The sequence below is a fragment of the Anarrhichthys ocellatus genome, unplaced genomic scaffold (assembly GCF_004355925.1).
Source record: "Anarrhichthys ocellatus isolate YVR2014 unplaced genomic scaffold, GSC_Weel_1.0 scaffold15, whole genome shotgun sequence".
Lineage (NCBI taxonomy): Eukaryota > Metazoa > Chordata > Actinopteri > Perciformes > Anarhichadidae > Anarrhichthys > Anarrhichthys ocellatus.
This window is the reverse complement of record NW_022280045.1, coordinates 2,326,869-2,339,083: the sequence shown is the minus strand read 5'-3', so window position 1 is coordinate 2,339,083 and position 12,215 is coordinate 2,326,869. Positions and strand designations below refer to the sequence as shown.

The following is a 12,215-nucleotide window of genomic DNA, read 5'->3' as shown; positions in this document are numbered from 1 at the left end:
AATTGTACAATATGTTTCCCATGGGAGTTAATTAAGTCCTGATGGGCAGGTGGCATCTTGCATGTTAGCCCCTGCCATCAGTGATGACTGGGTCTGAATGGGCGAATGCTGACATGTAGTGTAAAAGCGCTTTGAGTGGTTGGAAGACTAGGAGGACGCTATACAAATGCAAGTCTATTTACCATTTACCATTTCTTACTCTTGACCATAGTTGAACGTCTCGTCTCTCGTCCTCATTAAAGTCCATGCTTGCATTATCGCGCAAGCCAATGGAGACGCTCATGCCTGTGCCCTTTGATTTGTGGACATACATTAATAGTTACATTATTGGATAACTAACCCCTGTTTGGTCTGTAACCCATTTCTTCATAGCATTGTGGTTACTGAAATAATTCTGGACTTTATTACACAACAACATGCATGTTTGTGGACATAAATAAGTGTGAGCTGTGCGGAGAGGTCTGGGTGTGGGCAGATGCCAAAGACTGAAAAACAAGCAAACAAAAACTATTAAAACAAAGTCACATCCACTCCTCTCGAATGAGATCTTCTACCAGTAGTGGGACATCCTGCTTCATGACTGTTTATTTATAGAACAATTAGTACAGCGGATAAGCTCTTAGATTATAATTGTGCATTTTATGAGGAAAGCATGAAAGTAATAACTTAGTTAGTATATACCATAAGGTTTATTTTCAGATGTCTAGGCAGGCATCAGAAGGTTTTTGTACAGTAGTGCTTGACAAGCAGTGGTTGGTGTAGATTGTAGTGGTGCCAGCAGCTTTAACAATTAGAGGCAAAATGGAGCCAAGGACGTTCACCCCCATGAGATCTCTACTACACCTAAAGTCAGGAGAAAGAAAACAACGATCTCATCATGTTGCAGTTGTATCACAACCACATTCATCTGCCACTACCCAGTTTCCCCCTTGCGGTTGTCACTTGCCTGCAAAATCCTTTTTATAAGTGTGTTTCAATTGACAACATAACTAGAGAAAGGTGAGCATGATTGGCTACAAATGAAACATGCCAGCGAGCTAAAGTTACATAATTAACTTACCATAGATTGTTGTTTGTTCGCTTTGAATGGAGATAAACGGTATTTCTGCCTGGCTGCTCAAACCTAAATCCCTGTAGGCTCTCTTTGTCAATGTTCAGGCTGCAGGCTGTGCATATGTGACTGAGATCTGTTCTTTTTATAACACCGTGAACAGCACAGGATCACATGGAATCTGGTCTTTCCCATTCTGAATTGAAGCCTATTCCATATGTAGTCCTAAATTAGACACAATCAGATTTTTCCAAAGACATTACACTTTAGACTACTAAAAGTAGTCCTTGAAATCTGTTTCAGTGAGGCCTTTCACATCACAACCCCACCACTCCTGGTTCTGACTCAGCAAGCTCACACACCTCTGGACAAAAGTACATCCATACAAAAGCTTGCTGGCTGTCCTGTCTTTGTTATTGTTCTTGTGCACATGCGGGTCACTTCAGCACTGTGACCAGTTCACACTGGAATCTGATATAAGCCATGTTTGACTTCTGTTAACATACTATGTGTTAAATTTTTCATGACTTTATGGTCATACTATACTAAAACCTTTTGACATACCATACTATGATGTTTTAGGACATTTGTAGACTATACTATATACTATACTGTAACTTTTTTGAAATACTATCATATGACTTTTTAGACATACCTTTCTCTGCCTTTTTTCAACATACTATATTTTGACTTTTCATTATTTCTTTGGACAAACTATAATATGACTTTTTTCAAAATACTTTTTCAACATATGACAACACAACAATGACTTATTTTGTCATACTCCACCATACTCTGATATTTTCATGACTTCTTTCGAAATGTGAATCTTTTGACACGCTATAGTATGATTTCTTTAAAGATACTATGTATCAATACATTTTTAATTACTTTTATAGACCTATTAAAGACATACAGTTGTGTGAAAAAGTGTTTGCCCTCTTCCTGATTTCTTATTTTTTTGCATGTTTGTCACACTTAAATGTTTCAGATCATCAAACAAATTTAAATATTAGACAAAGATAACACAAGTAAACACAAAATGCAGTTTTTAAATGAAGGTTTTTATTATTAAGGGGGAAAAAAAATCCAAACCTACATGGCCCTGTGTGAAAAAGTGATTGCCCCCTAAACCTAATAACTGGTTGGGCCACCCTTAGCAGCAACAACTGCAATCAAGCGTTTGCGATAACTGGCAATGAGTCTTTTACAGCGCTGTAGAGGAATTTTGGCCCACTCATCTTTGCAGAATTGTTGTAATTCAGCCACATTGGAGGGTTTTTGAGCATGAACCGGCTTTTTAAGGTCATGCCACAGCATCTCAATCGGATTCAGGTCGGGACTTTGACTAGGCCACTCCAAAGTCTTCATTTTGTTTTTCTTAAGCCATTCAGAGGTGGACTTGCTGGTGTGTTTTGGATCATTGTCCTGCTGCAGAACCCAAGTGCGCTTCAGCTTGAGGTCACGAACAGATGGCCGGATATTCTCCTTCAGGATTTTTTGGTAGACAGCAGAATTCATGGTTCCATTTACCACAGCAAGTCTTCCAGGTCCTGAAGCAGCAAAACAGCCCCAGACCATCACACTACCACCACCATATTTTACTGTTGGTATGATGTTCCTTTTCTGAAATGCCGTGTTACTTTTACGCCAGATGTAACGGGACATACACCTTCCAAAAAGTTCAACTTTTGTCTCATCAGTCCACAGAGTATTTTCCCAAAAGTCTTGGGGATCATCAAGATGTTTTCTGGCAAAACTGAGACGAGCCTTTATGTTCTTTTTGCTCAGCAGTGGTTTTCGTCTTGGAACTCTGCCATGCAGGCCATTTTTGCCCAGTCTCTTTCTTATGGTGGAGTCATGAACACTGACCTTAATTGAGGCAAGTGAGGCCTGCAGTTCTTTGGATGTTGTTCTGGGGTCTTTTGTGACCTCTTGGATGAGTCGTCACTGCGCTCTTGGGGTAATTTTGGTCGGCCGGCCACTCCTGGGAAGGTTCACCACTGTTCCATGTTTTCGCCATTTGTGGATAATGGCTCTCACTGTGGTTCGCTGGAGTCCCAAAGCTTTAGAAATGGCTTTGTAACCTTTTCCAGACTGATAGATCTCAATTACTTTGTTTCTCATTTGTTCCTGAATTTCTTTGGATTGCAGCATGATGTCTAGCTTTTGAGGATCTTTTGGTCTACCTCACTTTGTCAGGCAGGTCCTATTTAAGTGATTTCTTGATTGAGAACAGGTGTGGCAGTAATCAGGCCTGGGTGTGGCTAGAGAAATTGAACTCAGCTTTCCAAAGATGTGATAACCCACAGTTAATTTATGTTTTAACAGGGGGGGGGGCAATCACTTTTTCACACAGGCCATGTAGGTTTGGATTTTTTTCCCCCCTTAATAATAAAAACCTTCATTTAAAAACTGCATTTTGTGTTTACTTGTGTTATCTTTGTCTAATATTTAAATTTAAACACTTTTTCACACAACTGTATTTTCATACTATACTTTGAAAGTTTATCTTCATACTATGCTATGACTTTTATTATGACTTTTTATATATAACTGACCTATTTTGGCATACTATTCTATTTTATTCTATACATTTTTTTAACATACTACGCTGACTTTTTAATGACTTTTATGACTTGACATACTTTGACTTTTTGGACATACTATAGAATGACTTAATTCATCATACAATACCATTCGATGACTTTTGCATAACTTTAATTGACATTACTTTCTCGAAATATTACCAATACCATTAACGCACATTACTGACTTTGCGTCTTCACCCGAGTGACTTTTTTCTACTTCCTATAGTATGAATTTTTTTAACTAACTATACAATAACGTTTTGGGATAAACTAGACTATGACTATTTTTTTTCAACATACTATTATATGACTTTTTATTGACTTCTTTCGACATACTATACTATGCCTTTTTATCGAAATACTTAACTTTGACTTTATTGACAAACAATATCAGTTTTGCACTCCTGCCGATCCGCCACTATATTTTTCTCTCTTTGTTCATGAGCCTGTGCACTTGTCGCTTTACCTCATTTACAGGTGACGTTGATTTCCTCTGACAATAACATCAGGAAAAGTACAACATAAGCGAATGAAACATCACGTTCTTTCTCACAATAATCTTGAATTTCTGCCTTGCATCATTGGGGTAAATTTGACCGTTGGGTTGTTTGTTTATTCGCGCCAAACAGCCAAAGATGTTACCTTGCGTTAGCTGTAAGCTAGCTAGTAACAGATGCAGCAACCATCAGCTTGTGTTCGTTTGTGTGGACGTTCAGCTTCTAATTGACCCCATAATTTACAAGAAACTCCAGTTCTTTTATTTCCCTCCATACATGCTTAAGAAGAAGGTTCATGGGGCAGCTGTTCCTGCCTCAATCTTCTTTTTTCACACACGTTTCTGCTGAGCTGCAGGCAGGCTCCTTGAATCTGAATCTTTTTGCATGACAACACAAGTAGTGAGGAGGTGAGTCCAATACAGCCTTCTGAAAAATTGAATGGAAATGTCCCGTTTTTTTTTTTGTTCTTTACAAATGTATTTATTTTTTTTATATACAAGTGAAAAATATTTGGCTGTTGCTTTGCCTGAGATCTACTTGTAATAAAATCCATGAAATGTTATAAAATCAAGAACTCACTGATATCAATAGTTGATCAATAAATAGTGGTTTATTTTAACAACAGGTATGGCTTATATACAAGTGCATTTATGTCTGTTAAAACAAAAACAAAATAAAACCAAACAATCAGAAATGATAAATGGTACAATCCATGGTTTTTTACATTCATTCAAATCTCCCATCAGGAGATTCTGAGTTGCACGGTTGAGAGAAGCGACACCTGAACTGTGTACACTGGGGACTTCATGTCTCTGAGAGTTTTATCTAAGTTCAAAATTATTCATCAGTCCATGTTACGATCTATGATCCTTCATCTTATTGACGCCGGGAGTTTCCACACAATTACTATTTACAAAGTCATAACCCATCCGTCTTTTTTTTGCTTTTCCACCGGGGCGATCACCGTCTCCTAGTCCACCGTATCGCTGGTGCCAACGTTGCTTTGGATTGCTTTTACAGATTTTTTTTTTAACCTTAATTTTACTTCAATAAAATACTCCCATCAGCAACCTGAAATAGCTGCATGGGAGTTGTGAAAATGGAAGCAACTGACCTTAGCGAAGACACTGGTCTGTGCTGTGTCAATGTCCAAACACTGGTGTTGCATGGGGGTAATGGCAATACACAGATTCATTTCTGCCATACGCACACTGAGACAGAGAGACCAACACTCACAGACAACGAGGACTCGGAGTAATGTGTAGCTACTGACCACTGCAGTCAACCCACTACTTACTGCAGATGCCAATAATTCATAATGAAAACCAGGGTCAACACCCTCTTCCACAGAGTAGATTACACGTGGGTCTATTGCAAAAGTGAATGTGCTATTTGAAAGTTATGTATTCAAAATCCCATCCCATTTCCCTTTTTCCTCTACTGACAAGAAGCCAAGCTCCACCAAATCTGACATCACATGATTGCAGGGCATTGTGCTTTGAGGCTTAGCAGCATGGCATGTTAGGCTTTAAATGTTCATATGAATCTTTCACTAAACAGAAGTTTGTTGACTTGATGATCTATTAAAAGACCAATAAATCAATTGAAAAAAAGAGCTTCCATATGTTGAGTCAAGCTGCGTTTGTGGAAAAAAAGAAACACAAGCAGGTTTCTACATCATTCAGATACCTAAACATATGTAGTGCCTTTATCAGTGCACATTTGACTGAGATGAAAGCAAAAGAGGATATTGGTGAGTAATGTACATGTAAGGTTCTTCGTAAGTGTACCGCAAGATTGTGTAGATAACACAAGCCTTGGACTCCTGAATGACCCCTTAGAAGATCACGAATACTCCCTGTATGAATGTTAACGAGTGTTTCATCACATTTGAAATGACAAGACATCATTCAGTTGGCTCTTGAGTTTTACAGTAAAGTGTAATTATTATTGTTATTGTTATTATTGTTGTTGTAAACAGTGATCTATCCGTAATCATACATCTTCCTCTGACAAATATTACAACCTCAAAAGCATGAAGTGTGTAGCGACAACTGTCACGTTACACACAAGTCAAGTATAATGCTATCCACAGCTGGACAGTGTTTGTCATTTTAAGATAATGAGGTTTATCTAACTATAAATAAAGATTTGACCTGCATTGAATCATTTTGCGTTTTTTTTTTCGTTTTTGTTTTTTTAAAGTAAACTTAGTTGTGCATGTGAATACATGAACACATTGGCATACATGAACTATGTAAATGCCAGAACATGATTTAGAAAACACTGAACGTTCGCGATGCTGTGACAGTTGGCAGTCATATCAAACATTTCGTCATCCGTCGGTTTTGTTTCAAAAATAGCTTTTTGTGTCTTTTTAAGGTTTGCGTTTAAAGGTTTGTTTTACTGACACGTTCACAATTATTTTCATGCTTTGTCCCAACTGCAATGAATAAGGTGGCACCACAGTGAGGTACCACAAATACTGTAAGAACGTGGTATGGCTCTGTACAATAAGGGCACGCCATGGGAGATTATTCAAAATAATACTTTGAATTAAAAAGAAAAGACTGAATCAAGCTCAACAACTAATTATGCATTTACTTACAATATCACATTTACAGATAAAAGCATTTGCATCCCCTAAATTCCATCACGATTGGAAAAATAAAAGTTTCGTCAAGCCAACAAAATATGGGTCATTCGTCTCTCTAATATCGCTGATCATACAATGAACAACATGTTGATGAAAGGCTATTTCGCAATCTCATCTCTCAATTCCAATTAATCAAATGATGGTATAGCTTTCAGTCTTTTATTCATTTGATAAACAATTTACTTCTATTATATTTCTGAACTTTGAAAAAGGGTTCATCTGATTCACTTAAATCCACATACAGTCTATGGCAGGGGACTGCACTTAACAGGATCTCCCTAAGCAGGCAAATACTGTTTTTATACTAATTTTTTGGCACTATATCTACATTTAATTTTGGTCAGAGTAGTTTTTGGCATTGTATTCAGAAAAATCCCTCCAATTTCAATTTCACCTCTGTAACTGCAAAAGAAATACGTTGCAACATTCAGATTTGTTTTTGTCCATACAAGTAAGGCAATATTCGTATGCAAATATGTTAGACGGACATTTCATTTGAGCAAAAGTACCAGTGATTTTTTTGTTTGTTTGTATTTTAGCATCATTTTATGTCTCACCAGTCCTCTTAGGGTACAAGACTCTTGAAAATGACAGACAGTGATTCTCCATTCATTTACATTAAAGTAGTTTGAAGGCTGGTGATTTCCAGTGACATTCAAAAAGAGCAGAGGATACTGCCACATTGTCACAAAACAGCCCCTGGCACTCTCTCACTTGCGTGGTCTCGTTTATTGGCTAAATACAGGAAGGTGAGAGGGGGGGGGTGGGGAATTGAGAAAGATACGGTATCTCTGTAAGACGCGTCTATTCAACTCCGGGTGGGGACAATCTTCAGTAAGGGTCTGAAGTCTGAGTAGGGCAGTTGGTGCCCCCCTTCCTCGCCCCTTTGTCGGTTATTTATGTGGCATGTGCTGCTTCCTCGTGCAACCATAAAGCGTCTTCTCCTGGCTGCAGCTACGCATCATAACGATTCCACGCCATTGACAGTGTTGTTTTCTGTGATGGCACTGTCACTGGTGGAAAGGACACCAGAGTCTATGGGGGAGGAGACAGTGCAGTCCATTAGAGAGGAGGGAGTTGCTTCTGTGGAGCCTGAATCTGTGATGGGTGTTGGTGCTGGGGCAAGGGAAGCAGCTGAATCCTGAACAGTCAGAGTGGTAGCTTCTGGAGAGGAGGTGTGCACAATGTCTGTGACGGGGAGAATGGTAGGAACAAGTTCAGTTATGTTGATAGCATCTATGATAGGGGGAGTGGAAGAGGCCGCTGAGGACGTATGGCCTGGGTCAACGGCTGGAGGAGGAGTGGGGGAAGGGGGAACAGTGACTGGGCTAGGGGGAGTAGGGACACAAGGAGCTATATCATCAACACAGGGAGAGGTAGGGTCCATCTGTGGCGGTTGAGGTTCTATCACAGGAGGTATGGGGGAGTCTCTAGGGGAAGGAGTAGATGTAGATTCTTCGACTATTTCTAACTGGGTGGGATTGTCCAAGTGTATGCTAATGGAGGGTGGTGGATCAGTGAAGAGGTTGTTATCAGTCATCGGAACAGGAGAGGGGCTTGGGGATGGAGGGGGGCTGTCATGCATAGATGGAGTGGGGGAGTCTGCTAAAGTGGTTTCTATGACCTCTAGCAAAGGTGGGTCGAATTTCAGGCCAATATCGTCAATCTCATTTCTAGGCGGGGGTTCGATGATGGGTGTGGTGCAGATCAATAAGGAGGCGGGCACAGTTTGAGGGACGGGGGGAGTGAAACAGTCTAATGAGGGGGAAGGGGAAGCGGCTGACTCTTTTGTAGTGGAAGGGCAAATCTCACTCATCTCAAGAACAGCAGAATCCGTCAGTGGCTCAGCAGATTTCAGGGCTATTGCTGGAGGTTCTTTGGCATCAACTAAAAGCGGGTCTGTGATGCATGGGAGATTGTGTAAAGGAGAGGAGGACAGCAGGTGCTCTTTACTGGCATGTATGATGCCACCTTTACCCAGGGCTGTGATGGGGGTTGTGGATAATGATGCAACCGAGTGGCCGTTGGGGTCTTTTGGCGGAGGCTTGCCGGGGTGCACCTCCATGAACACGGGAGCGGACGCATCCCCGACAGACGGAGCAGTCAGATCGACAGCCGAAGAGGTGGTGGATTCCATAGTGGCCACCGCGGTGGCGGCTGCCTCGTGGAGCGGCGTGTCGTGCACCCTGGTGTAGTCCCTGCTGCTCTCAGACTGAGGCAGCAAATGCCGCTGTTCTCCAGGTTTCCTCGGTGGAAGGAGAGGTTGACGGGTGTAGCACTCGCCATCGGCAAGGGTCTCGGGGAGGGGCTGGTAGCGCGTCTCGGGCAGCAGGAGAATGCAGATGATGCAGATGAGAGTGCAGCAGGCAAAGATAATGTGATGGAGGAAATAGCCCTTCTGATTGTGGAGCTCCATGATGGGTGCAGTCAGCATGCCGAAGCCGGCGCTGGCTAGGACCAGGCCCAGCCCACCACCCCTATGATGAGATGGAGAATGTTATCACATGGTTGGATTTATGATCACGCGTATCTAAATACCTCATAAACCTTGTATAAGCCACTCAAATGAGATGACGGTTGACTACAATTAAAGTAAATCGTTATCTACATGTTGTACTGAATTATAACCTCATTCATTTCTATAAAAGGGAGCATCTTTTTTTCCTTCCCTCTACTCTTGACACATCAATGCCATTTTAGCAAACAGCAGCAGGGAGAGCTGCAGTACCACCAAATGCCCTCCTCCACATGCAGTCCCTTTCCTCTTCTGAAATTGCTTAACTTCACCACCAGAGGTCGCCTGTGGGGCACCGTCAGCAAAACAACACCCCTTACATAACCCTAGATAATGAACATCCAGTGCTGTGTCATATACTCTCAAAGGGGGTGGCTAATTCGTACAAGATGTGGATTACATTTGACACTGAACCGGGAGAGTCTGTTCGACGATTTCATACCCTGGTTTAACAGGAGGTGGAGAAGCTAATCCATCTACAGGAACATGTGACGCTATGGACACCGACCACCGTGTTAACTGAATTATAAACTAATCAGGACGTTCAAATAGGTGTAGGAAGTACGCTGATCGTTTCTGCTACACTTGATGGATTAACAACACACAAACTAGAGTAAACATGAACACACTGTGGACTAATCACCTGTTTAATGACGAACAATATCCTACATATTAAAAACACAGATGTTTCACTCCTCGGGAGTAAAAGCACATTTTTTTCCCCACATGTCGTCGTCCGACTCTAAATGGCACAAGTCCCAGTGTTTCAGCGGGCCTACCTGATCACAGTGGGCGTGATCTCAGCACAGAAGAAGATGCTCAGGTTGCTGACTGCGTGGGAGGAGAACATGCCGATGATGGAGAAGGCGATGGAGAAGTTCTTATTCAGCGTACTTGAGTTTTCTGCAGACAAAACATGTATGTTAATGTGTATTCAGTACCCTGTGTAATCTGTAAAAGGCATAAGTAAATAAGGTGCTTTATATTTTAAAAAAACATGAAGTATTTGTAAATATTAAAGTAAATGACTGTTTAAAAGATGATACGGCAGCATTTCAGTCGGTATATGTATCATGTTGTCGTAAAAAGAAAGTCTCTTGAAGGTATTCCGATTAATTTCGACGTTGCCGTAGCGCCAGAAAGGCGCCTTTCGCTGAAGGGGCTATAAAAAACAAACTGCTGGAGCTCTACTTCACATGGTCAGATCTTTTCCAAATTTCACAAAACTGATGCGAATCCTGACCTGAAAACATCTACATAGGAGAAACAAAGCTGTTTTTGAGTGGCTACAGATGCTCGCAAATGAACAAAACTTAGCACACACATTAAAAGTGCTACCTTTTGTCATCTGATATGGCTGTGGTGCTCGATAGCCCCTCCTGAAGAATTTGATAACCACACGAGTCACATGTAGACTTCAAAAAAAAGTCAACAAGTCGTCCATGCACTCCACACAGGAATTACTGTCTAACTTGTGCGTGTCCGATGATCACGGAAATGCCTGGCACCCCTGACGTGAGTAAATTGAATTGAATTTTTGTAATTTAAAAACGAAAAAAAAAGACAAATTGAAAGCACTCAAATGCTACAAAATCCAGTGGTATTTGAATTTCAACATGAAGTGGTTCAATCTAAAATTCTAATTATTTCTCTGCTTCATACCACAAACTGTATCACTTCAGTCAAAGAGAACATTGAAGCGCATGAGTCACTACAACTGAATCAAATAAGACCAGAGCATTTTAGGATGTATCATTTGAACGACTTTCAAGCAGTGCATTTAGAAAACCTAGAGAAACGGTTTCCAATAAAACGTTGGCGAAATAAAACGTTACGGCTTTGGTTCATTTTGATGAGTTATTGAGGAATTGGCTTGCATGCAAAGAGCCCATTTAGCCCCAAAGATGGTTTGATTAAAGTGTTTTTTTTATGGATGAGAGATGTTGAAGATGGCATAAAAAGGATCAGTGGAGACTGCTCTGTGATCAGCTCTTGCCTTCCGCAAGGGGTTTAGTGAGGAGAGAGCAAAGACGTTGATGAACAGAAGGGTAGAGTGAAGGAAGGCTTGTTGTGAGATGCACAGCTCTGTTACAAAGAGGCTAACCCTCTTCAACACAAAGGGGATAAATAAGTGAAAAGCTAGCCATAATTACATCTTGGACTTCATTATGTGTCTCTGCAGGCCTTGTATACGCCTGATGAAGTGGATGTCTGTATGCAGCACATTCTCAACAAACCTCATCAAGATAGTGCAGCAAGCTAAGTGATGAGTGGTGCAAGACGATTGAATCCGCACTTTGAAAAAAAAAAAAAATGCGAAGCTGATAAAAATGGTGGAAGAATAGAAATCTAGAGATGATATAGATCCTACCTATATTCAGATGGCCACTGTACTTCCCCAGCACTAGAGGAGAGTGAGAGACATTCACAGATATGCATCAGCTAGAGACACGAAGCAGAGCGATCATTCAAATTGTGTGTCGAACATTAAAAACAAAAACATGTTGCGCAAAGCCTGCCGACTTGCACTGTTACAACAAAAACAGTTCAAAGGGAGAACATGACACAAGAGCATAACCTTGATGTGTTGACTCAGGTTAAACATTAAGGCTCACTCATGTGTAACGGAATAAACGGACCTGTGCACGGTTTTGATCAACCTTTGGTACACATTGACGAAATTGTCAGTTTACGATCATGTTCGACGAGTCCATTAGAAACAACTACAGGAAACCAGGCTCTTGTACAGTGCACCCACCACACCGAGCGCCAGTATTTACAGCAGGTGGTGTAGGAGACACAAAGCAAGACCGTCGGAAACTAAACTATGAAATTCAAATGAATATTTTGAACCATCTCAACAGACATCGTTACATGGAAAATGGAATAATATAAAAACATATTA

At 40.8% G+C, this 12,215-nt stretch overlaps 1 protein-coding gene across 1 annotated transcript in view; it reads right to left on the bottom strand.

Annotated features, from left to right (window-relative positions):
- Positions 1–4,729: 4,729 nt before the first annotated feature.
- The window catches only part of LOC116387841 (solute carrier family 22 member 23-like), a 30,866-nt gene continuing 23,380 nt past the window's right edge, over positions 4,730–12,215 (bottom strand). Inside the window, exons 8-10 of the mRNA XM_031855265.1 lie at positions 11,682–11,714; positions 10,090–10,213; positions 4,730–9,272 (exon numbers count right to left, since the gene is read on the bottom strand). Of these exons, the coding sequence (XP_031711125.1) occupies positions 7,757–9,272; positions 10,090–10,213; positions 11,682–11,714 (1,673 nt within the window). The 3' untranslated portion in view covers positions 4,730–7,756. The remainder of the gene's footprint in view (positions 9,273–10,089; positions 10,214–11,681; positions 11,715–12,215) is intronic.